This window comes from Chaetodon trifascialis, chromosome 9, assembly GCF_039877785.1.
Source record: "Chaetodon trifascialis isolate fChaTrf1 chromosome 9, fChaTrf1.hap1, whole genome shotgun sequence".
Taxonomy (NCBI): domain Eukaryota; kingdom Metazoa; phylum Chordata; class Actinopteri; order Chaetodontiformes; family Chaetodontidae; genus Chaetodon; species Chaetodon trifascialis.
Window position 1 is genome coordinate 13,904,670 of NC_092064.1, and position 24,762 is coordinate 13,929,431.

The 24,762-nt window shown below is 41.3% G+C and overlaps 1 protein-coding gene across 1 annotated transcript in view; it reads right to left on the reverse strand.

Moving 5' to 3' along the window:
- The window catches only part of egfem1 (EGF-like and EMI domain containing 1), a 53,367-nt gene that overhangs the window by 22,330 nt on the left and 6,275 nt on the right, over positions 1-24,762 (reverse strand). The window contains exons 5-15 of the mRNA XM_070970336.1: positions 12,158-12,280; positions 8,197-8,319; positions 6,632-6,757; positions 5,977-6,099; positions 4,979-5,101; positions 4,364-4,501; positions 4,108-4,230; positions 3,655-3,777; positions 3,275-3,514; positions 3,024-3,152; positions 583-711 (exon numbers count right to left, since the gene is read on the reverse strand). Of these exons, the coding sequence (XP_070826437.1) occupies positions 583-711; positions 3,024-3,152; positions 3,275-3,514; positions 3,655-3,777; positions 4,108-4,230; positions 4,364-4,501; positions 4,979-5,101; positions 5,977-6,099; positions 6,632-6,757; positions 8,197-8,319; positions 12,158-12,280 (1,500 nt within the window). The remainder of the gene's footprint in view (positions 1-582; positions 712-3,023; positions 3,153-3,274; positions 3,515-3,654; positions 3,778-4,107; positions 4,231-4,363; positions 4,502-4,978; positions 5,102-5,976; positions 6,100-6,631; positions 6,758-8,196; positions 8,320-12,157; positions 12,281-24,762) is intronic.

Sequence of the window (24,762 nt, forward strand, 5' to 3'; positions counted from 1 at the left end):
AGGACCAGCGGCTGTAGATGGATGATATAGCAACTCCTCAAAAGTGAAACCAAAACATCTCTTTTGCCCCCTGGTGGCTCATTACAGTATAGGTCAGATATCCCACCAGTGCAAGATGGCAGCGCCTGCATCTGGGATTTTGGCTTCAGTTTTGTACAGTGTGAAGTGGAGACACATTATCCATCTTTATTATATTGGTCAGGACACATTCAGCACACACTGAATGTAGAGCAGAGTGGTTCCCAACCGGGGGATCAGGGCCCATATAAGGGGTCAAAATGAACCTAATGCGTAAAGATGATTGTTGAAGAAGTAAGTTAAAACCAAATTTTGAAAGAGTATTATTTCTTCAAACTTTTCTCTTTTTTTAGCTCCTGTCTTGTGAAATAATATGGTTTTATCCTCGCATACCTCTGAAATATATTCAAATGAAACGATACAGATGTACGACATACGGACATATTGCTGCACATTAAGGGGTCACAAGCAAAAGTGTTTGGAAACAGCTGCTTAGAGCTGGGTTGTTGTAGTCACACCTGTGTGTCTATGTGTGTGCATCTATAGGAATGTGTGTATACACACCATCCTCGCAGAGCAGGCCCTGTACCCCAGGGGGGCACAAACACTTCCCAGTCACAGGGTCACACGAGCCTCCATTCTGACAACGGCACAGGCTGTTACAGGCCTGCCCATAGGTCCCCTGTGGGCAAGCTACAGAGGGAGAAGAGGTAAATAAAGTAAGAGAGGAAAATGGGAAAAGAGCATTGACACCTTAATAGTTGCAGCTGGACTTAATGAATCAAACTGAGGGGAATTGCATTGACACTGAAACACAGACTCAGAGAAGTGAATGCAGCCAGAGGAAGGGTTATGCTCAAGTGTTAAGAAGTCAGTCAACACTTCCACCTTCCATCCTGTCTTTCCTCATGGTGTTTGCCCTCCTGACATTCTTAATCCTTCTGGCCTTGTAAGCAATTACAACATGAAGCAGCTGGCTGTTTAAGATGTGCTGAAGCGTTTCAATCCATCAAGTGAACGTCTGCTTAAATTCCATGTCAGGCTTTCTTCACAGCAGTTCTATGTCACTCCATGGGAAACCAGCTTGAAATAGTCTGTGGAGGTAAGGGCATTACAATATCTTGTAATGCTAAACTGTTATCAAAGTTTTTCATACAAAGATTAACGGTTCTATCACTTGCAGCAGATGTGATGTGTACACTTGGTAAATGTACAAGTAACTGAACTGTGGGTGGATGTGAGGCTGTTGAGGCAACATTCAAAACACACAGAGCTGCTTAAATACCACAAAATCCTTTTAATGCTCTGCCACTAATACGAAACGTTTACTCTGGGATATGATTCTAGGCCATTTGTGTGTTCAGAATTAAACATTCATGATTTGTGTATGTAAAAAGTATAAGCAACACGTAAAGTACACCGATCGGATAAATCCAAGTGAATTTCTTAATTATGCTGCCATGTTAATGATGATCCATTAAAAATAGAGTGATGAAAATTAAGAAAGACAAGTTATACCAGTCTTTCTGAATCAATTTTTGAGATCTAACTGATATGTGGATTGTACCAAAGGGGCTGAAGCACAACATATTGTAATGCCAGGATGATACTGTATTTTGTACATTCAGCGTATGAACTCACACATTTCTTTCAATAACTTTATAAAATAAGATAGTGAAGTGATACCTATCAAGTAAGGTGAGATGGAAGGTCCTTATAGACCATTATGTAATTGCCTACAGTTCCCATACCATTGCTTCAGGCAGTAATAGTGCTCCTCTTCCCCACCTGAAAATGCTGCCCATGTCCAGATCCATCACCTCCAGGGTGTGCATCTGAACGCTGCCACCTCGGGAGCATGTTTCTAAACGTGACAGATTGCTTCTAACCGACTTGTCCCACGTGGCTCTCCTCTTATGATTACCAGCCTGACTCGGGTTCAGACCAAAGACAGCCATTAATCACGGAGCTGGATGGGAACAATGGAGCTTTGCTTTCTAACCCAGTAGTGGACATCCTTGGCCTCAGGCTGTGCTCTTGCTGTGGGCCCTGGCCTCGCTCCAGTAGCAGACAGATTGATTCCCCCTGTGCTCTTGTGTTCTGGAGCCCATAAACAACCCAGCCTCCCACGCAGAGGAGCCGACAGGTTTTGATACATGGCCCTGGATCGATGCAGGCTGGGAGCTATCTCATCTCTGTCTGAAACTAGACCACATTGCTATGGGCAGTTCAAATAGACTAAAAGAGGATGCGTCCTGTGGGAAAAACCAGGTTGTGTGTGCGTGCTGCGCTGTTAACATTATCCACTTGTCATGTATATGATCTGCCCATAAATTATCCATTCTGGTCTCCTGTCCATGCACATGTCTTGAGAGTCATTTATTTTTTATGTTCTACAAAAGGGAAAATTCAGTTCTCCAAACTTCAAAAGAAATGTTTGACAGTTTGAGAAATACACTCATTCGCAATCTTACTAAAAATTAGATGAGAAGCAATAAATACCACTCACATATTAAATATGACGCTACAGCCAACAGCTAGTTGGCTTAGCTTAACATATTGTAGGGGGAAGCAGCGAGCCTTGTTTTATACTAAAACCAAAGTGTAAAAACAACAACTTTTGGTTTTTGTGCACATTAGATAAATGAGATATAACTTTAGTCAGCTTTACACAGGTAGTGGTAGGCATTTTGTAACCGTCAGAGAGCCAGGTTAGCTTTTTAGTACTTTTAGTTAGCAGTCTTCATGCTATGCTAAGCTAGCCAAGAAAGGGAATATCCATTTCCCAGTATGTCAAATTATTCCTTTAAATAGTCGCAGCACATCCTGGACAGAAAATCTGTGGATACTTCAAGGAAAACTCGACGTTCCAGCATTTTGTGGAGAGTGAATCGTGAAGGCGAGTTTGCATAGAGTTTAAAGCACTGCTGATTGTGTTGCAAAAAAAATGATGTAACACACAATGCATAGATGTAAGTACAGAATGTCCTATTCACTGTACTTACTCCCATTGCAGATGATCCCGGTCCACCCAGGTGAACAGTCACATCGGTCTCTGTTTGCGCTACACACTCCATTCAAACAGTCCTCACAGCTCACGCTGCAGTCATCCCCAAACGAGCCATCGAGACAAACTGAAAATTCATAATTCATGATGTGAAGATGTGAGCATTTCATGGGAAAGCAAAAAAAGAATTTCTCACCAGGCATACAGCTTAGTGTCATCACTCTTTCAGCATGCTTTTTTTTACTATACCTATGCTGCTGTCCAGTCTAAGCTCTCCTCGACGCTCCCTCTGGATTTCTAATTCCTTTTCACTGTCACCACCATCACTACCATCATCATCAGTGTCATAACTGGAGTGCAGGGCTGCTGTGTACTGCAGGAGCTGAGGAGCCTTGCGGAACAGCAGGTCTGGTAATCTGTGGACGTCCACCTGCTCATCCTCTTCTTCCTCCTCCTCCTCCTCTTCTTCCAGCTCTCTGCCATACAGAGCTAAACACAGCCAGCAGAACGTTAGAGTCAGATGATTTTAGATGGCTGAAACACTTTATATATAAGTTGTCCATGAACAGCAGCTGATACTCCAACAACTAATCGTTCCAAGAGTAATGTTTATACAAATGTCAACTCACAAATGCAGGAGTGCTGGTCATGATCCAAGCGGAAGCCCAGTCGACAGAAACACTCATATGTTCCCAGGGTGTTGACACAGTAGTGTTCACAGCCTGAGCTCTCTGTTAGGCACTCGTTAACGTCTAACAGAGGAATACACAAACAATACGCAATGAAACTGTAATAATAGCAAAATTTGAATGGCAAACAGGTTGTGCAGATCAAGCTCAGGCGATTATTTTTGTGTCACTTCAAAGCATTCATTTGATTTAACTTCTTCTACCCATCTGCCCATCTGGAAGTTGCTCTAGAATGAGCATCATTAGGGAGCAAAATGTTCTGTTTCTTGTTTTCTGCTCTGACATGGCCTTAAAATGCTTAATTTCTAAATAAATGTGCTCAACTGTGCCAGAACATAGAAAACACTAAAAAGCACCAGACTAGGTAAACTGCTAACAATGCAGCACTCTTACCATCGCAGCCACAGCCATCTGGGTTCAGTCCATGGCCGGCTCTGCAGCTGCACTCGTAGCCACCCGGGTAGTTTCTACAGAAGTGACTGCAACAGGACTCCCCACTGACACACTCATCACTATCTAAGGAAGGCACGCAGTGGTATAGAGCCAGTTTCAACAGATGGCCAGGACGACAGAAGCAAAGAGTTAGAAAGAGAATGGAAGTGAAACAAAGCAGACTCAAAAGAGGAACGTGTCAGAGAGAAGTTCTTACCTACACAGGTCTTCCTGTCCAGGTCCAGCTGGTAGCCGTGGTTGCAGGAGCAGAGTGGACCATTGGTGGTGTGCTCACAGTGATGAGAGCAACCTCCATTGTTCTTCTCACAGCTGTTCACGATCTCCATCTCAATGCCTGGTGGAGAGAAGTCCAAAACCACAATGAAAGTGCATAACAAGAGCTGAAACATAAGGATGATGTTATGGGGCATTTATGAGGGCTATTTTGGTTTGTCCCAGTCTTCTAATTACAGATGAGAAGAGGGAAGTGATTCATTCTTTACCACTGATATAGTTTGCAGTTAATAATGTATTTAGAAACTTAAAGTGCACCTCTTTCTGCTATATCAAGTGCACTTGATATACTCTGTGAGTTCTGTTATTATAAATGCCATCTGATATGCTTTGATGATTTCAAGGAAAGGAGAATTCATGGATGGCATCCACAACACTGCATACACGCATTCCTGTATCCCTTATTTACAGGCTGAACACATTTTAGGATAAATATGCTAAAGTTAAGAGAAGATTTACTCATTTGCTCCAAGAAATGTGTTCAACAGTCGTTGGAATTTGTGGATGACTGATTTTAATTTGCACTGTCTTCACTTACGGTAACATTGTTTGCCATCAGCGCCAAGTTCAAAGCCTGGATGACACACACAGCTGAAAGAGCCCAGCATGTTGACACATCCATGGGAACACTTGGCGTGGCTTGAACTGCACTCATCAATGTCTATGGGAGACAGATAAGAAAGCGCACATATTTAGCAATATGTGTTATACATACATGAACTGTGCATAAATCAAAGGATGCAAAAGAATATATCTCAAGGTCATATTGAGACATCGTTAAGGTCCAGAACATTTCAGAGTTGATGGTAATCTTCTTTCTTGTCGTTTTGACTAGAAAAAACCCTCTTGGTCAAGTCACAGTGCACTCACACAGAAGGGCCTGGGTCGTAATGGTTCATATTGCAACAGAAGCACACATGCACATAACTCATACACCAACCCAGAGCCCTTGTCCGAGGCTCTTGGGGCTCAGTTAGCAGTACCTGTAATGAGTTGAGGATAAAGAGAAACTTAACAATGTCTGTGCTCAGAGCTGGGTTTCTGGCACAAGAGCATAACGACCCAGACACACATACTGTCACACGGTTAAACCAGCATTACAAAACTACGCTCCCATATGGTCTTAAAAAATCTGGATGTGTAAAGTATTTCAAAACAATGTAGAAAACACTTCCTGCAGCAGGAAGGCTTTGTCAGGTCTCAAATTTCTCTGGCTCCTCAGTGGAGTAGGAGAAATGTCAGTGAGATGGACTGTGAGAATAGTTTCCAACATCAGCCTCTCAAATCAATACTGGTCTGTTGCAGAGCAGCTCTGCTTTCCAAAGGAGGTTTAGTGTGGCTGTTACTTATGGAAAAATCATAAATGTCATTCTCTTCAACTGTTTGATATATCCGCTCTCTAATTTCTTGTGTGGATATACAGTCTGTGTGTGTGTGTGTGTGTGTGTGTGTGTGTGTGTGTGTGTGTGTGTGTGTGTGTGTGTGTGTGTGTGTGTGTGTGTGTGTGTGTGTGTGTGTGTGTGTGTGATTCCTCACCTTCACACTTCCTGCCATCTCCAGCCAGTGTAAAACCAGGTCGGCAGCTGCAGTGAACCCGACCGCCTTCTGAAAGACACAGCTGGGCGCAGCCTCCATTCCTCTCCTCACAGGGGTCCCTCACTGACCCACACAAACAGACACAGAGAGGGACGCGCACACACACACACACACACACACACACACACACACACACACACACACGTATGCAAAAATGGAGTCAGCCCAGCAGGTTATTCTCTGACCTTGCTGGTTAGTTCATGAGCAAAGATTTAATTCTCAATTCCAGTTAACATTTAAGTGTGACTCCTGCACGTGCAGCTTCTTATTCAGACACAGCGCAAAAGAGCAGTTTCTCATACTGGGTGAGTCTGGTTATGAGATCTGAGAGATCCCTGCTGAAACTAACAAAAAGCATTTTAAGATCCAGGAGGAGAAATCTGGATTCCTGCTTTTTTACTGCTTCTTAAATTCCTTTCCTTCATGTACAGCTTCCTATCTAGCAGTAGGCAAAAAATTTAATTTGCTGTAATTTGATCTAATTTGCAACAGCAGCAGCACCTCATTCATATCGGAAAGACACCCTACTCTCACAAATTCCACTTGTCCAGTGACTTCTTGTATTATGAGAACATCTGGTGGCAAAATGACTTACATTCACAGTGTCTCCCATCTCTCTTCAGCTGGTAGTTCTTTCGACATTCACATTTGTAGTGATCGTTCCCCATGTCCACACACTTATGCTCACATCCACCGTTCAACACCGAGCAAGAGTTCACAGCTTTGAAGGAAAAGAGACGGAAACACACACAGGATAAATCATCAAGCATGGGAACCCATCAGCTCTGGTATCCAATCACAGAATTAATGGATGTAAAATTTTGTGTTAAAATCTGAACTCACACAGGGTGACAGATATAATTGAATTTGTTGGCAGTCTAAACTGGCTTTCACACCTCAATCTCTGCAGCCATGTAATTACGGAAAACGCCTGGGTAAAGGCTAGAAAGTGGAAAATGATATTCAAGCTGGGTCCAAAGGGTACCCCTGGTTACTCTCTAATGATCTTTCCATCCCATTACTCTTGTGATTTAATGATGTGCCAAATATGAATATCAGCCCCGTGCCTTCTGGGTGCTCTAAACACAGACATGATGACACAGACGGGCTGTAAAGCTGAGAGAACGGCTGGCTTTTAACACTGATGACTTCAACAGACACAATTAGCCATCCCTCTGCCTCCATCCCTATCCTCTACCACTAAGCTGCGGTCAAAAAATGGGAGTATTAAGAATGAAAAATAAGACCAAAAGCAACAGAAGAGTGCTGGCTTTCAGCAAGTAACAAATTTTCTCATTACCTACAGGTTTTATTGTGCTAAAATGGGAAAAAGTACTTTAACATCTTACATTTCCCCTTTCAAATTATGTCAGAATTTCCCACTAGACACTAGATTAATCATAAGGCGCAGCTCTGCTGTTCTTTTGAGTATTACTGACTTAATTTCAATACAGTGGAGTGGATATTCTTCCAGGTGCTCTCACACACTTGGCTGACACTGTCAGAGTTGGTAGTTGTAGTTCTAATACATTAATGTTCTAAAATCTTTATATCGCCAAGGACTGTAAACATTTAAAAAAGAAAAAATAGTGGAAGTCCAGTTGACAAGATGTAGATTTACTGGCTGCTGTGAGGTAACAAATTCTCATCTTCACACATTGCTTTTCTTTTTTCATTTTTTTAGATTAATCAAACCGGAGATGACGTGTTAATTGGATAGCTTTAGAGGCGCTGCACTACTGCACTACTGCACTACAGGCAAATGGACCACATTATCTGCAGACATAGACGTGCTAACTGCTTCCAGTCTTTATGTTAAGCTGAGCTAACTGGCTGCTACCTCTGCAATGTTTCAGTTTTACAAACAAAAGCAAAAGAGGAAACAAGACTTCAGTAAAATATGAGAGAAGCCAAGCCTTGTGTGTTTATTGGAGGACTTTTTGATGTTATCAGCTCTGCACAAGAGAACGCACTGCGAGGGCAGTAGACAGATACAAGAGTGGTGTCAATGTCCTATCTGAGTGTTGCTCTTCTTCACCACTTGGGAAATGTTTGAAAATAGTCAACAGTATTAATGAGGGGGGAATGCAGTGCATATGGAGGAGTAGATGACTTAAATGGTTACCACAAGGGTAAGAAATACTTCTGTTTCATACTTACCAATGCAGGTCCGACCATCAGCGTGCATGCGGAAGCCTTCGCTGCACTCGCAGTGATAAGAGCCCGGCATATTGACACACGTCTGCTGGCATCCTCCATTGAGCTCCTCACACTCGTTTACATCTGAACACGCACATATAGGCATTAAAACAAGCATCATTACTCATTAACATGCACAGGCAAATGCTCATTAAGAAACCAATACATTCATCTAACATAATGCTGCCCACAACCACAAGACTGCACAATTAAGGACACTTTGGCAGACAATAAAACATGGGAATTGTTAGGAATGTCAGTCTGCTTCTGACTGTGTCAAAGACTTCATTTACAAGCATGCTGGTCATGAACATGGTACAATTAGAGGCCCGTATAAAAAGCCTCTCTGCTCAAGTCATCTTGTGTGTGAAAAAATTGGAGCTCTGCTGAACAATGACAGATTGAGAACTTTGGTCAGTTGGAGGAAAATAATGCTGAACTGAATAGAAGCCTAAATTGAGCAGCTTTTTAGAAACGAGACATTTATTACATCCTTTATAAAATCTCACATCCAACTTTGAGGCGGTCTAATTAAACATTCCATTTGTGGTGAACCAAATGAGGGAAAATTAAAAACACATTTTTAGCATTATAGATTTAAAGAGTTGTAATTTTTAAAATTTTGAGCAGATCCCAAATCTCTTCTCTATTTTGCCTTTTGCAGAGATCTATATTTGAGTGTTACGTGTACAGTTCAGCTGCCACGTTCAAGTCCTGCTGCCATGACTTTTAATAGTGATGGAAAATAGAAAAATCTTATTTTGAAAGTTTTTATACATTCTATCATTTTCCTCCAATGGCAGCCAATGTGTCAATGTGCCCTTGAATCACCACTTGCTTCAGCACCACAATACTGCACTGACCCTGTGCTGTGCCTCCTCTGGAAAAAAAATACACATGTATAATGTCTTCAGGGTGAATGATGAATGCCTTATCGTGCTGTTTTTTTGTAGTAGCATGCGTGCAATCATTTTGTTTCCTGCACAGGAGAGAGCCGCATATGGCTGCACGCCTGTCTGACTGAGGCTCGTGTTCCACGGAGACAGAAGCAAGCTGAGAAGACAACATGCCTGGACACTGCACTCAAGGACAGTCAGGCTTTACTACACATCTGGACAACACATCACACATCCTGCTGACCTTGTCACCTCTGACTCGCACGGGCTTTTTCAGCACGCACTTGTGATGGCAGAGTAGATGTGTGTGAGGAGGGGGAAATAATGTTGCATTTACTCTTTTAATGGGGGGGTTTAAATACTAAGAACATGTGGTTCGGTTTATTTGAGCACGCAGCACTACCATCATTTAGGCTCCTCCGAGGTCAAAGCATTACCCAAGTAGTGCAAATATTAGAAATCATTTTCAAATAGTTTGCGTGTGTGTGTGTGTGTGTGTGTGCGCATGACAGACCCGTGGGAAAAGCCCCCTCCGAAATGATCGCAAGACTATTTTAATTAGCTTGTTCCCAATAAAAGGGGCTACAGGGAGGAGGGGGTGTCAAAGTGGAGGCCTTTCACCGCTGAAAGAATCCTTTTCATACGCTGCATACAGACTAGTGAGATCAGGTTTAAAGGAATTCATATTGGTTTTATTGAGACATCTGCTGAAACAAATAATCACTACACAACCTCCTGTGAAGAATCACATATTCATGAACCGTCCTATCATTCTGCAGTCTTTTGTATTTTAACACATTGGCAGCTATTGTAGAGGACGCTAACATGCAGAACAATAGACGCCAGGGGAGGTTTGTCAAGGTTAATATACTTATTGGTCTCCTCATGTGAGAGGATTTCAATGGGAGACACACAATGGCTGCTTTTCACCGGTGGTGAGGTGGTGTGTGTGGCAGCAGGGGTGGGAGTGCTGGTGCTGGTGTCAGAGGTCGAGGGGGCCTGAGGTCTGAATGGTATCGCGTGACACCGTCTGGCTCTAAGCGGAGCTGCTGAGCTGGCATCTACCACCGAGCAGTGTGGTGAACGAAACATTGGGGAGCGCTGCTTTGGTGGCAGAACGTAAAGAACAGGTGGTCTTCAGAATGAACGCCAGAGGAACTGAATTTACTAAAACAGAAGGGGGCCAGAGGCATAAAAATGTTTTCCTCAGTGATTAGTGTGGCATAGTGTGACAGTGGAGACAGGCACTAAATGTCAACGACAGCAATCTCACACAGCTCTCAGTTTCCAGAATGGCATACTACCACTGAGAGTCCAAGATTCCAAAACTCCCAAAAACTCCTTCACAGCTTCATTTTTCTTAAAGAGCTCAAACCCGCTGTCTTTCCCCATAAATACGACCACACATTCGATTCACACAAAAGCCTGTAAAAGAAGAACTTCACAGCTGCTGAGGCTGCTTCCGTTTGGCCTCTTCAGTGGTTGACTGCCAGACTTTAAATTATCATCTAGTGACAATATCCTATCTTACAGGTTAAAGGTCGGGGCCACTTGTTCACACCTGTAGCTCTCAAGAACAAATGGGCCTCAGTGCTCAACACCAACTCAGCAGACTGCTGTCAGATGAGCAGCCAAACAGACAGCATGCTGTCTGAGAAGACACGGTCATTGGAAAGCGGTGCTGCCTGCATGTTTTGCTCACTCTTTCACAGCCTGAAGTAGGTCTTCAATTTTAACCTAATGACCTTGAACAACTAAATATTTCTTCAAAATCATAAGGGCCATTGAATTCATTCAGATGGATTTGACGTTTTATCCCAGCAGACATTCACTTTATGCATTTAGATTATATGGCAACTGACACACTTACGTTATTACTCTTTGGTAATATGTATTTAGCATGCCAGTTGTGCATCGTAAAAATGTTGGATGTTCATCAAATAATTTTTTTCTTTTAAATTCCTGTAGCTTGAAAGTTCTAGTAAAGTAAAAGTGTGACCGAAAGGCATACTGTATGGTTTTTTTTACTTATAGTGGCATTGGAAAGCAATGCTTTTCGATGAATGTGTCACCATACTGGTTATGAGAGACTCTTTATGGACCACTAAAAGAAGAAGGTCACTTGACTAATGGAGACAAGTAACAGGTGTGATACACATTTAAGGAAGAAAATGACATTGAGCATTAATAGTAGAAAAGTTGAAAAGCAGCAATGTACCAATAGGAAGAAGACGACCTCAAGATGTAAACAATGCATGTTTCAGAACACTGAAATAAAACCTGGCAAATGTTTCTAAGATGGAAAATTCATTCAATATGTTTGTGAGGCCTTAAAGGTGCCCTCAATTCGTTTTGGTGAGAGAGACTAAAAGTAACAAAACTGTTCTTCTTCGTAATGAAAGCTTCACCTGATACCTTTAACCTTGCGATTTTACTGAAGAGAGGCTAATCATTTCATTCAGCGGGTGGATTTAATTTGAAACATTTGTAACATGTAAAATCCCATTAGGATGAATGTAGGCTTCTTTTTTTTCTTTCACTCAGTGGCTTTTTCCACAGACAAAATTAAATTAAAATGTCTGAAATGTAACTCCATTAGTGAGATTGTGTTGACCACCATATGTTACAGGTATTGTTAAGTGGGGCTGCAGAATTGAAGACAGCTGTCTTACTCTTTCTATGTATGGGCACGTATTCTGCTCTAAAACCCTCTCTGGAAACTTACACCTAGATTACATTAAGCATTCAAGAGCAGCTCCGGATGTAGAGAGGGTAAAATGAACTGGGTCATAGAGTTTATGCGGTCAGCACTGAACTATGAAATCATGTATCCTACACTTGCCATCCTTGTATTCTACATGCGACCTGTGGTACTGTGTCCATTTAAGGCATGTTAGAGGACACATCGCGTGTGATATTTTGTGTTTGCTTAAAATTAATTTCCATTCTAATCTTAAAAAAATCTTAAAACAGCACAGGCTTGTTTATGCTTGAGCACACCAGCTACATCCAGATGTCCATCTTACCGTGACATGCTTTGCCATCTGCCCCCAGTCTACTGCCCTCAGGACACTTGCAGTAGTAGCTGCCAATGGTGTTGCAACAGTACCCCTCACAGCCTCCTTCATCCACTTCACATTCATTAACATCTGAAAGAAAATAATTAAAACTCCAGTTTTACTCATGTACAGTCCGCAAAACACCGCAGCTAAAGCAACTGTGGGGACTGAAAGGTTTCGAGCTTCCTGTCAGCGGACTTCTCTTGTGCTTTGTGAAGTTCCTTCACTTTTACAGAGTTTATTTTCACTTGTCGCGTCATGGATCGCAAACCTGCTGCCTCTCAAAGCAATGTCTGACAGAAACCCTTTGATGCCCATTACCTCCCAGTGGTCAAAAACAAGCTCTCCTCAGTGAGTCTGCTGTCAGTCTTTAAGAACCAGTGCATTCCTTCTAGCGAATAAAAGAAACAGGAGATGCTGTAACTTGCATCTTCCCATATGTTTTGGTTCACCAGCTAAAGTCAGAGGACTGAAATTGGGAATTCTTTATATGCAGACCAAAAAAACATCCACAGTCTCCAGAATCTCCAGCCTTTGCACTTCATAAAATATATGCCAGTACTTCCACACTGACATTAGTGTGTATGTATATCCCATGTTGCCATGTTCTTACTTGTCTCCGTGGATTAAATGGTTTCCAGGGTTGTTCCTAGTTTAGCTCTTGTGCTCCAGCAAAAACCCTCAGGCTCTTTGCTGTGGTGTTGTTGTGTGTGCCTATCAGCTGCTGATCACCACCAAAAACTGTCTTTAAATACATTGTACTTTCTGCGATACATGCAACAGCAACAGTGAAACGCTAATATGATCAATCTGTGACATGCCAGACATTAATGTGGCCACAATTGTCATTTTCATATTAGACTGGCTAAAGATCAGTCACAGGAAAGATTTGCCCAATGTCACAGTTGATAGCTTTGGAAGGTAATTCTATCTTCCTGACTAAATATTTAGTAAAGTAAATGCCCTTCAGGGTGAATGAGCACGTTCCTTGGTGTGTTATTTTCATGTGAAAATGTTCTTGGGCACAGTATTCAATTTAATGACCTTTAAATGAACTTTCTCCTGATCCCCATAGAAGCTTATTAAACCACTGTGGTTCTTGTCCACATGGCAGCAGCAAAGCCAAACCTTTGACAGATGATACAGTGTTGTCTGTTTGCTTTAGAAAAGGGAGATGGTGACAGAAAAATGCATTGCACTTGCATGGACACCTCCTGTCAAAGAGGAAGGCTAAAGTAACAGAGGAGGAAGGAAAGGTTATTCAGTATTTTGTCCCCATCTGTTAAAAGACTTAATGGGACCCCTTAGCTGTGCGTTGAGCAATAGTTTGTTTGTCTTTGACTAACAGGAAATTTCAAAAACACAACTTGGAGAAACAATTTGGAAAGAAAAAGACAGCAAGATGTTTGGCAGCTTGACGATGAGCACATGGCAAATGTAATCCTGGTGTATCAAACTACAGATAGTTATTCTGTGAAATTCACACAGTTACCTATGGCTGTTCTTTAAGAAACAGCTTATAATGAAGGATTTTAGCTTAGTAGCAATGTTATGCCATATAAATCCTCTGGTATTTATGCAAAGGTTAATTTAAAGAACATACAATTAAATGTAAAAAGCAACATATCATGCGCCCCTGATAAAAAACATTAAAGCGACTTCATCTTTAGGTTTCAACATGCTGAACGAATAGACTCAGAGCTGTGCCAGAATTCTCCTGCCGGTCCATTCAAGGATGTCTACTCTGTACTTTATCTGTTTCCATAGCCGGGAAGACACCCGTGGACAACTTGGCCAGAACTATAAACAGACAAGAGGGAAAGATAAACATCCCCAATTGCTCATATAAAATGTCTCTGCTTCCAAATGTGTTTACATGAATAACAAAAAATACACTGATAAAAAAAAGTTTGTCACAAGATGAGGACAGAGCTGCTACCTGAAAAAATCACAAAACCGCAGCACTCCATTAGGACAAAACTGCCTCCAGCTGACCATGTGAGATGCATTATCGATACTCTCAGATTGTTTTAGCTGAAGGGATGCAAAGCACACAGTTTGGGCGAGCGGTGCTGAATCATTACAACAACATGTATTTCTCATGTATCTTGCCAATGGAGAGGAAGAGCTCTGAAAGCATTTGTTACAGTAGGTGGAACAAACCAGAGAAAGAGCAGCAGCTGTTTCTTCAACAGTGGTTATTAAAGGGTAGTAATAGCTTCTTTCCTGGTCTACAGCTCTGATGTAATCAAGTCTGCAGCAAGTAACACAAGAGGAGCTTTGGCAAGAAGAAGAGCAAAACTCTGCAGCCCTTAAAATGCAATTTGAAGAATTCTGCAGGACCTCAGAAACTAAGGATGGGTCGCCATAGTTCTTTTTCAGGCCACACCCACACTTGGTTTCTAAGGGCAGGCAATGTTATCTGGGTCATCTAGAGAGGCAGACTTAAAGGAATTCCTATAGAAGGTAATGGGCTGAGCAGATTGATGCAGATTTAGGCGTAGCTGTCCTTGTGTTTATAGTCTTTAAAGGCACCTTTACCTTGGTTGTTATAGTGAAAATAGGGAATAACTGCCTTTTAAGGATTATATGCATGCAAATTTTTGTAATGTGCATTATTTTCCTGCATTGCCCTGCCATGGCCTTTGTGAACCTTTACTGACACAGTAGTCAGCACATTCCCCTTTACTGGAGGGGGGTCTAAGAAACCTTCAGTCCAACCCTGAAAAATGCGCACACACATACACATAGTTGCAGACATAGCGACAGCCCTGGTCTGCACTTGTCATTAACTCATAGGGAGGTGGCATGGGCCTGTAACCTCAGGGCTCTGGCCCCTTACACATGTCCACTTTGATCCTGCAGTTCCTGAGTGCCCTAATGAGTCCTCCATATCAGCTCAGGGTCATTTGCCCTCATCATCAAGATGCAAAGCAGAGAGCGAAACCAAATTTGTAAGTGAAGGCATTCACAAAGGTTGATCAAAATGCACTGCCACAATTCATCACCATTCCTTAAAAAATAAAGACAGAAATCCAGAGTTTCATGACCCAGATTTTGCTATTTTGGACTTTGTGGCCTTTCACAGAGTAGTCAGTCAGGTTTCGTGTCTCTAGACTAACCTGACAGCCATCAAACGACCATAATTCTGCATAATGACAGCATTTTTGCACAACAATCACTGTGAGGAGGGGAAAGATATATCTTACTAGTAGCATAAAAAGAGTTTTATAGCAGGTAAATTACCACTATTCTCTGGGTCTAGCAATTACAACAAAATGAAAAATCATGAAAATGTCACTTAAATATGCAAAAATACAAGAATTTACATGATTGGATAAGATCTGCTAAATAGATTTGTTCTGAAGAGCTCTCATGCATATGCAATGCAATGGCTTTTAAGACATTTTAATACATACAAAAAAAAAGATATGACCCTGCCAAAAAGGGATGAAGCACACAAACAAAAAAATGATTTCCTATCGTTGTTGAAGTCCTTAAATTAAAAAGCAGAAATGCTGTCTTTCTATCCTTGTTAGCCTGTGGATCATGGCCGAACATGGAATAAACAGAAGGCAATAACATGCAAATGCTGACACTGAATACTGAACTGAAAAGGCTGGAAAAGCACTGCAAGAGAAATTCAAAGGCTTTAAAGGTAGACGTTTTAGGGTTTACCTTAATATCAGTAATGGTGATTGCCACATACTTGCCTCACCTGAGCTCCACAGGGGTTCAAAAACCGGGTCTTTTTGGCTCTAATAACTGAGAAGATGGAGGTGAGCAGTAGGGCTAAATACAGACATCAGAACATCTCCTCAGAAGCTTACAAATGAAGTTAAAGATCCTGTAGCTACGTTCTCCTACAGTCTATGAACACAAGTTCAAAACTTGGCATTTGAGTGTCCTGAGTTTTGAATTTTATTCATTGTTGTACAATAACTAGATTGCTCGAGTAGAAAAGCAATCATAAATAGCTCCAGATGGGGCACTGTGTTAAACCTTCCTCTCATGCATAACAACACCTCTCAGATGCTCACTGTGAACCATGGCCTTGAGCGGTTTATTACTTTATTAACCCAGTATATCTCATTACACACGTACCTGTAAACAACCCCTTGCTGTCTCTATCTGATTAACTGCGACCCACACAAAGCTGAGGTCTGGATTCGGGAAACCATCCTGTTTGACTCTAAATCCGAACAATGTTACTCTTGGCACAAGTTGGCATTAAGATAGAACATTTCTGCCTTGGTTCAGCTGTCGTGCATTCAGATGCATTACACAGGCCACCCGCATGCAACACACACACATATGCATGCAATTATTTCTGTAAGTCTCCACAGACATGCCCAATGTCACTATGGGACCTTTAAACCTCCAAGATAAAAGGTCTCAAAAGACAAAATATAGCATTATGAAAGGGAGTCAGGGGGCTTTTTTTTTTTTTTTGATGCATCAAACAAAGTCTTCATTCCTTTAGAAAAGATCCTTTTATTGCTGAGGTTTTTGGAGGAAACAGTCATGATTCTCTTTATATCAAGCATATATGTTCAAAGACAACATAATAATATGGAAAGCTGACAGGCACAAACTTATCACCCAGCATTGCTTTGGTACATAAGCAACACACAGTTTATTAAAAATGCTATAAAGCACAGCGCTCCGTGTAGATCGAAGTCCACTGATACCCAAGCACCTGCAGCCACTTCCTCGATATTCACCAGTCCTGACTCCCTCACGTGGCCTCTAAGCCTTGTACCTACGAATCTGGTCCATCAGTCTTCATATGACCAATGGACTGACGGGGTGGATGACACATACCACTTACCTCAACACAGAGTCATTCTTTCATACATTTTGGAAACACTTCTGCACGTCCTTGAAAGCATAGTACACTCCATGGCTCTCTTATTGCTGCTTACAGCTCAGAATCATACTGGACAGTGCTGCTCTGCTGTTTTTCAATGGTGGTGTTAATGGGTTCCCGTCAGGTAACAGAGAGAACAGACAGCAATGTTCTTGTGTTCTCTGCAGACAAACATCGGCCACGGAGTCCCGATTCCTGCTTATCTCGTTAGGTGTTATTGTCATTACTTGTCCTCTACAGTGCAGTACTCCTTTTTCCAATTTCTCCAAGGGCCAGTGCTCTTCCTCCCCCCAAAAAAACTATTTGAAGTAGTTTAACATGTAATAAATCAACAAACCTTTGACCATGTGTCCATTCCCCTCGTGTTAAAAACATTAGACAAAGAAAGTGAGGATCAATAACTGAATCAGCAGGCCTCAGCTGTGCGGCAGGTCTCTCAGCGCTGTGCAGTGAATGTGGAAGGCTTAGATCTCAGACCTCAGTGGTCGGAAATGATTACGGTTTCTTCCTCACTAGCTGGAATTTGATGCTTCAGCAGGAATGACTTGTATTTCCTACATTTTCTAAGTCTTCATTCCCACATTTCTATTATTACAAATGCACACAGAAAAGGACAACGACTGACAAAGGGACTCACCTATGTCTGTTATCACAGCTGGGCTGGCAATTCTTATTTAAAAGGAAAGTCTGCAATGCTCATCTCTAAACTCTATTATTTAACCAAAAATGACACATGACCAAAAGCAGACAAGATATCTCATATTGCAACAACCACTCTTCATATAAACCAAAGGGGGATAAATGAGAAATGTCATAACAGGAAACATTTTCGACCGCTGCTGTGAACAACAGAAGGACCACGGCAGAGCCAGCTCCTGAAGCTGTGAAATCACTACAGTTTGGCCATGAGCTGTAATATTATCCTTGCAGACACACAAATAAATTTAAATCTAAGCCTAATATTTTAATGCTGAGGCATTCCAGCTGATGATTTCAAAGGCTCACTCCCATTTCCTTCGCTCCATCAGTTCTCTGAATTCTTTTTAGGCCTCATCACAGCCAGTGATGCATTCCCTATTCTAATTTGCAAGCTGCACAACTCATTGTTCATTATGATTTTTCATTATTCACACTTATTAATTGCTGCAGCTGCATTGATGCTGTGATGTGTGCATTTGCTGTTTTCTTTCTATATCTTTTTGGAGCACTAAGTCACACACGACTGGTTGTTTTGTTTTGTTTTGTTTAATTTGAAATATGAAATATTTGTAAATATACATGTATGTGTAGCATAGGAGCTGCAACTGATATTTCATTGTGCAACCCTGTGTGGTAAAATGACAGTAAATGAAGTCTCATCAACCACAGCTGTAATTCGTGTTGAGTTATAATCAGCAAATGTTAGCATGCCAACATGCTAAAATAAGAGGCTGACCGTGTCAAACAATATATCTGCTGAACATCAGCATGTTAGCATTGTCACTGTGAGCATGTTAGCATGCTGATGTCTCCATTGAGCTCAAGGACCAAGGTGTCTAAGGACAGCCTCACTGAGCGGCTAGCAGGTCTCCACTGATTGACTATGCTGTGTTGCTGTTGTTTGAAGCTTAAAAGCATGTTAATACCACTTCTTAACCATTTTCAGAGATGTAGTCCCACATGCTTTTACTCATATTACAAAATTCAAAGCCTAACATTGTACATTTGTTGCATCCCATGCTATATTTTGGGGGGGTTGGTATGCACAGTATAACTTTTCAACAATGTCTAGGGACCGTAGGTTTCTGAATTTTCTGAACACTTTCTGGTTACTTTACACAGCAGTTAAGTGGAGGAAAGAAAGGATCCATCAAGTGCTGTTAGGAAAAACACTGTGCACTCGAGCAAAGGTCAAAGTTCATTCATAGAGAGTTGAGGAGCTTTAAGGAAACTGTCACAGAGAGGAAAGTAAGCTTAAACAATCAGATCATTGGCAAATAAAGAGACAAAAGTGGAATTGCTTTTATGACGTTGCATTGAATGAAAAAGGTCAACTAGCCTGAGAAAAGGACACAATCAATCATGGCTTTCAACACAGTGGAAGAATACCAGTTGTCAGCAGGTCCTCATTCAAGCACACAATAAAAGAGTGAAGAAACATGGAGTTAGTGTTGGATGGTGCAGTCCCATTTGAAGTGTTTTATCATCTGTTGGAACATTTCTCACTCTCTTCTCATTGCAGCATCTATGTGAAGAATCGGTACTCCTGTATATTTTGGACCACACGGTTGCATGCTTCTACCACCTCACTCCAGCGGCTCGCATGCCTCAAATTTGTCCCTTCAACACAGAATTTATGCCCTAATATGATGAAGATTTTTGACTGTATAGTTTATGTCTGAATCAGATTGGACAGTCTCAGTGAGCCACACTTTCTTCACTTGCTGTGCACATATTTTTCCTTTTTCGTTCTTTATAGCATTAATAAAATTTAATTTGCTTCCTCACAGCATGGGATAAATGACTTGAATGATGAAAACTGGGTGCTCTGTTTTTGTAAGCAGACATTTTCACCCATTGGACACAGGTTGCACACTTAGCCCATAAACTGAAGCACATGCACCAGTTACATCATCCCTAAATAAAACTTCAATGATCACCACACAATTTGTATTTTCTTTGAGTATGGAATATTGATAATAATACAATGAACTGCAACCATCATGAACTGATAAATAACAGTGATTTACATTCTTATAGACCTGAGATGGCATTTCATTCAAGGGCTTTGGTAAGAAAGTGTCTTCTCACACATGCACAGTGTGAGGGTTAAGTCTCTGGGGTGTTCACACTCATCTGCACAGCTATTAATCACAGGATCTTGAAAACTCCTTACTCTATAAGTGAGCTGATACTACCAGATTTAACATATTAATGAGCAAATCTATTCTGAAACGACACTTGGACGCCTGCCCGTAAAGTCTACCTTTTTGCCTTATATTTCCATGAAAGCCCATGTGAACTCCATCTGGAAAAGCCATCCTGTGTGCTTCACCGATAGATAGAAAACGTTTTCCGCAGGAAGGATGAGACGTGGCTGTAGATTTACTGTACATTTATCTGCCTTGTGTTTAGCAGGTATGGGACTACTTGGCATCACACAGAAAACAAAAATGAAAAAACTTAGGGCTGATTTCACAGACATAGATGAAGCATAATTTGTGTTTAGAATGACTGTTCTGTAAAATTTACTACTGAAAATTGATTTTAAACTTGGATTAGACTTAATGCATGTCTATAAAGGCATCCATGAAACAACATTTAAGTTGATTCAAAGGATTCATGTAACATATGCGCTTAGTTACACAACTTCAATACTACTTGCTGTCATGAATTTTACCATTTACCAGTTCCACTGATGCATACTTTAGGCACAGTTCACCCCAAAATGAAAATGAATTCACCTGCTACAGAGGCTCATGTCAGTCTGGTAAGGTCTGTATGTTCACATGACTGACAGTGGGTAAAATCTTCTCTATGAAAGCCTTCTACAGAACAACTAAAGGGAAACTCAGCATATTCCAAAAAAAAAAAAAAAAAAAAGCAAAAAAAAATGATGATAAAGCTGCTCCAAAAAGCTCATCCTGAAAAGCCATCATGTCCATTCCCTTATTCTGCAGCCGAACAGCTGCACTGTGGGTCCAAAAGTCAAATATCTATTCAGTGTTCTGACATGATATTCACAAGAAGTGTGTACTTTTTTTAGCTTCCTTGCTCAAAAGCCATTATCAGTAGGTTTTAGTAAAGTGGGGAAGACTGCTATGTGCCCACCGGCCCGCTTACCAGTGTCCCACATTTCAAGAGCTTATTTCCCAAACCTAATGCTGACACTACAAGGGCACAGTTAACCCAAGTCCAAGGAGGATGAACTCCCTCAAGCTGAGAGGGCTCAGCTGCTACTGTTGGAATCTCACAGTGAGCTTTGGGAGCACATGGTCAATCACACAGACCATTAGCTCCAACTCGCTCAGCATTAACCTGGTAAACAATGGTGCCTTGATGCATTTGGAGAGAGGAGGGCATGCTTGTTTAGTGTGTGAGAACTTCCCAGACATATGGCAGCCATTAGAGCCCTAATGAGTCTCTTCCTCTGATAGCAATGCTAAGTATGTAGCACTTGCGTTGCCCAGTCTGTCAGACCAACAACCTTGAAGCCTGGTTCTTGGTATATGAATCCTACATACACACAGTTAAGGGCAGACTTGAGGAATGAAAACAGGAAGGGGAGGTACGCAGGGCTTAAAGAAAGCAATATTAGCAAACGACAAGTGAATGCTGCCATCTTTAACTCAATGTTTGTCTGGTCAGACCTCTGTTTATCTACAGGAGGACTCAGACAAGACCTGAGAACATATGACTTAGTGCCTCTTGTGTGTGCCCTCTTTCAAGTCTCCATGGTCAGGGGGAGGTCAGGTCCCCCAGGATCCATATACTTCAGTTATGTTTATTTTGTCATCATGATTGTCCATACTGTACTCTGACTATTGCATGTCTGACTGTCCTGAGAGAAGAATCCCATCTCTGTTGTTCTTCCTGAAGTTTCTTGTGTTTCTAAGAGTCTAAGGACAGAAGGTGTTGTATGTTGCACAGATTGCTAAGATTGCCTCCCTGAGGCAAATTTGTGATGTGTGATGCTGAACTATACACAAACAATTTACTTGGCTTTTGTTCAGTTTCTTTGTTTTCATGATTACACATCCTCTCCTTTTGCATCACAGACCTGCTCATCCTGACTGCATGGTGGATTCACTTGTGTCCAATCACTATTAGACACAAGACTAATGCTCAGCTTCCTGTCAGTGATAAAAAATAACACTCGAAGTTGAACAGCTGTGGCTGACAATGCACAAGAAAAAACAATATGTTTATGTACTTTTACCAACTGGTATTCCAGTCTTCACAGAGGAACACTGTGTACTTTAAACTACCTTTTCAACATGGCAGAGAATCTTTGGAACATAAATGAGAAAACATTTTATGATGCTTTTTTATGGCCGCTGATTTTTCTTATTCCAGTTTAAGTGAACACTTGAATGAGGGCTCTGGTGGCTCAGTAAAGCGTGCCTCCATTACTAGAAGATCTGATGTGCTCTGCCAGAAGTTGAAGTGGCTTTTAACTCGCTTTTCAATAGATGGTCATGATCATAAATAATTGGCTTAAGTGGTATTTTTTAAGGTTTTTGCTGAAGTACGTTTTAAGGTGTCCAAACTTTCTCAGTGATTAAGTTCATAATACATCAGCCCAGTCAACTTTAAATGGATCTGCTCATTTCTGAAGGCTTACATTGTTAATATAGTTTTCAATGAAGCTTTTCAGTGACCTCTGATAAACAGAATGAGAGAGCTGCTAGCCAAAGCAAAGACCAACCTGTCAGAGGTAATCATGAGGTCTGTGCTGCAGTTCTTTATGAAAACAAAGAACATCATGACATCCACACCTCAAAACCGTCAGCACCACAGCAGCTACAGCAACTAAATTTTGGTCAAAGAATTTTTTTGAAACGAGACCAAAACAAACAACGAGGCCTGCCATCATTACAACCATGTGGTTCCCATTATATCTTAATTCAAAACACAGTCTGCTGCACACTTTTCACACAATTCAAGCCCTTTAATCTGTTAACTGGACCTTTAGATTAGGGTCCAGTATCCGGGATTAAACAGCCTTAGGACCAAGAGAGTTCGGTGCATAAATATTATTGTTAACACGATTATGTCCTCACCTCGTCTGCTGGCAATGATTTGGCCAAGAGCTAACAGTCTCACAAATGTGTCCTTTTGTCTCACTGCCAGAGGAAACTAGATGTTCGTTAGGTTCATGTTACTCATTTTCCAAAATAAAATGTTTATAATTGACCTGATGCTGTACAGTGGAACTAACTGGATGGACAGACTCAGGTAGGATAAGCTCTGTGCATGGTATGTTAGCTAACTTAAGGTGGAAGAATCATGCCAGATCTGTAAAAGACATCACTGTTCCCTGAAGCTGTGAGAACAACCACAGGAGTTACCCAGGCAGCATCTTTTACACCCTGTCTCTCATAACTTAATCACCATTCACCAAATGGACTTATTTATTTTTCCTCGCTAAGTTTTTGGTGGAACCACACCTTGAACTTTTGACTTGGCTGCACCTTTGAGCTTAATTACTTCCAGAAAAGTGAAAGAAAATATAGCTTCTTTCCATTTTGAAAGACAATTTCTTTTGCAGGCAGTCCAGTTAAGGTTCAGTGCAAGAGCAGTAAAATGAATACACTGCATTTTTTTTTACCCTCTGTCCGATAGAGAGTCACACGCAGGGATGTATGATACTAGAAGATTAGAAGAGAGAGGATGAAACACTAGCTGGGCATTAATAAAGAACATCAGATCTATACAGTACTGACTGAGGACATCAGCACACCTTTTTCTTTTTTACATAAAAAGATGCAAATATTTTTGAGCTGCATTCATAAGCCGGTCAGAATTTCCTGTCTTAAAGATTACTTTTACTTTAGACTCCCAGTCCAGTTTTACTTTACTTTAATCTGGACACAATATCTTACAAATAGCGTCATGCCATGCCATTCATCAGGTATTATACAGTCAGCTTCAGCAGTGAACATGGAGGAGAAACATGCAACATCATCTCCACTAACACCTCCGAGGGTGACACACAAACAGAGCCCCTGCAAACAAAAACAACACCTGTCCAACGCATATACTTCACAGGAACAGGAACACAGAGGCCATGAGGAGGAATGCAATGAGGATTAAACTGGAGTCAGCATCGTATTCCCCAGTGTTTTATGTCTTAATGCTAAGAAGCCTGTACAAGGAGCCACTCACTCCCCATGCGGTCACCTCTGAGTCATATCTCAGTCTACTCTAAACTTCAAACTGTCACATATTGCTGCTGCTGTGCAGAAGAAGAAGAAGATTCAATATTCAATATTTCAACTAACAGAAAAATGTATTGTCATTTTAACCAGAATATTCCAATCCTGCCCTCCTACTAATGTGAGGAACTATGAATAAATGCTACTCTCATTAGCACACAAATAAGCATAACTTCATACACAAGCATACACTCAGAGGTTTACACACATGGACAGACACACAGAGACAGGTGTGTTTTATAGGGAAGGGAACCAGACATGAGGCCTGAGATTGAGGTGAGAACTGAGCCTATGGGAGACAGTCCAAGGTCCTCAGGATTAAACACTGGAGTTCATGTGAAGAAAAACGATTCCCATGTGTGAAATTGTGATTTACATTGTGACTGCAACAACTGTAAAGCTTTCTGCAGAGGTCCCCAGAGTGAGGGCTTGGTGATAACACTGTCCACAGCACTTTTATTAGTAAAGATAATTTCCTAAATGCTACAATCTGCTTTGGACTTTGGTGGTGGGTCTGTGTGTGTGTGTGCAAATTCGAAAGAGGAAATGGTAGAATCTTGTTGTTCCACACATTTCCCTACTATCTAATACTGTGTCATCACAATTTTCAGCCCTATTGCTATTCCAGATATTCCTAATATCTGCTGATGTTATTATCTGTTTCATTATACAGCTTAAACTTCTAGTAAAACAGGATCCAGTCTTAGGCACTGTCAATAATCGCTCTTCTATAAAGTGCTCTGAAAACAGCCAGACCCTTTAGTGAGGACCAGATGGTTTCTGTC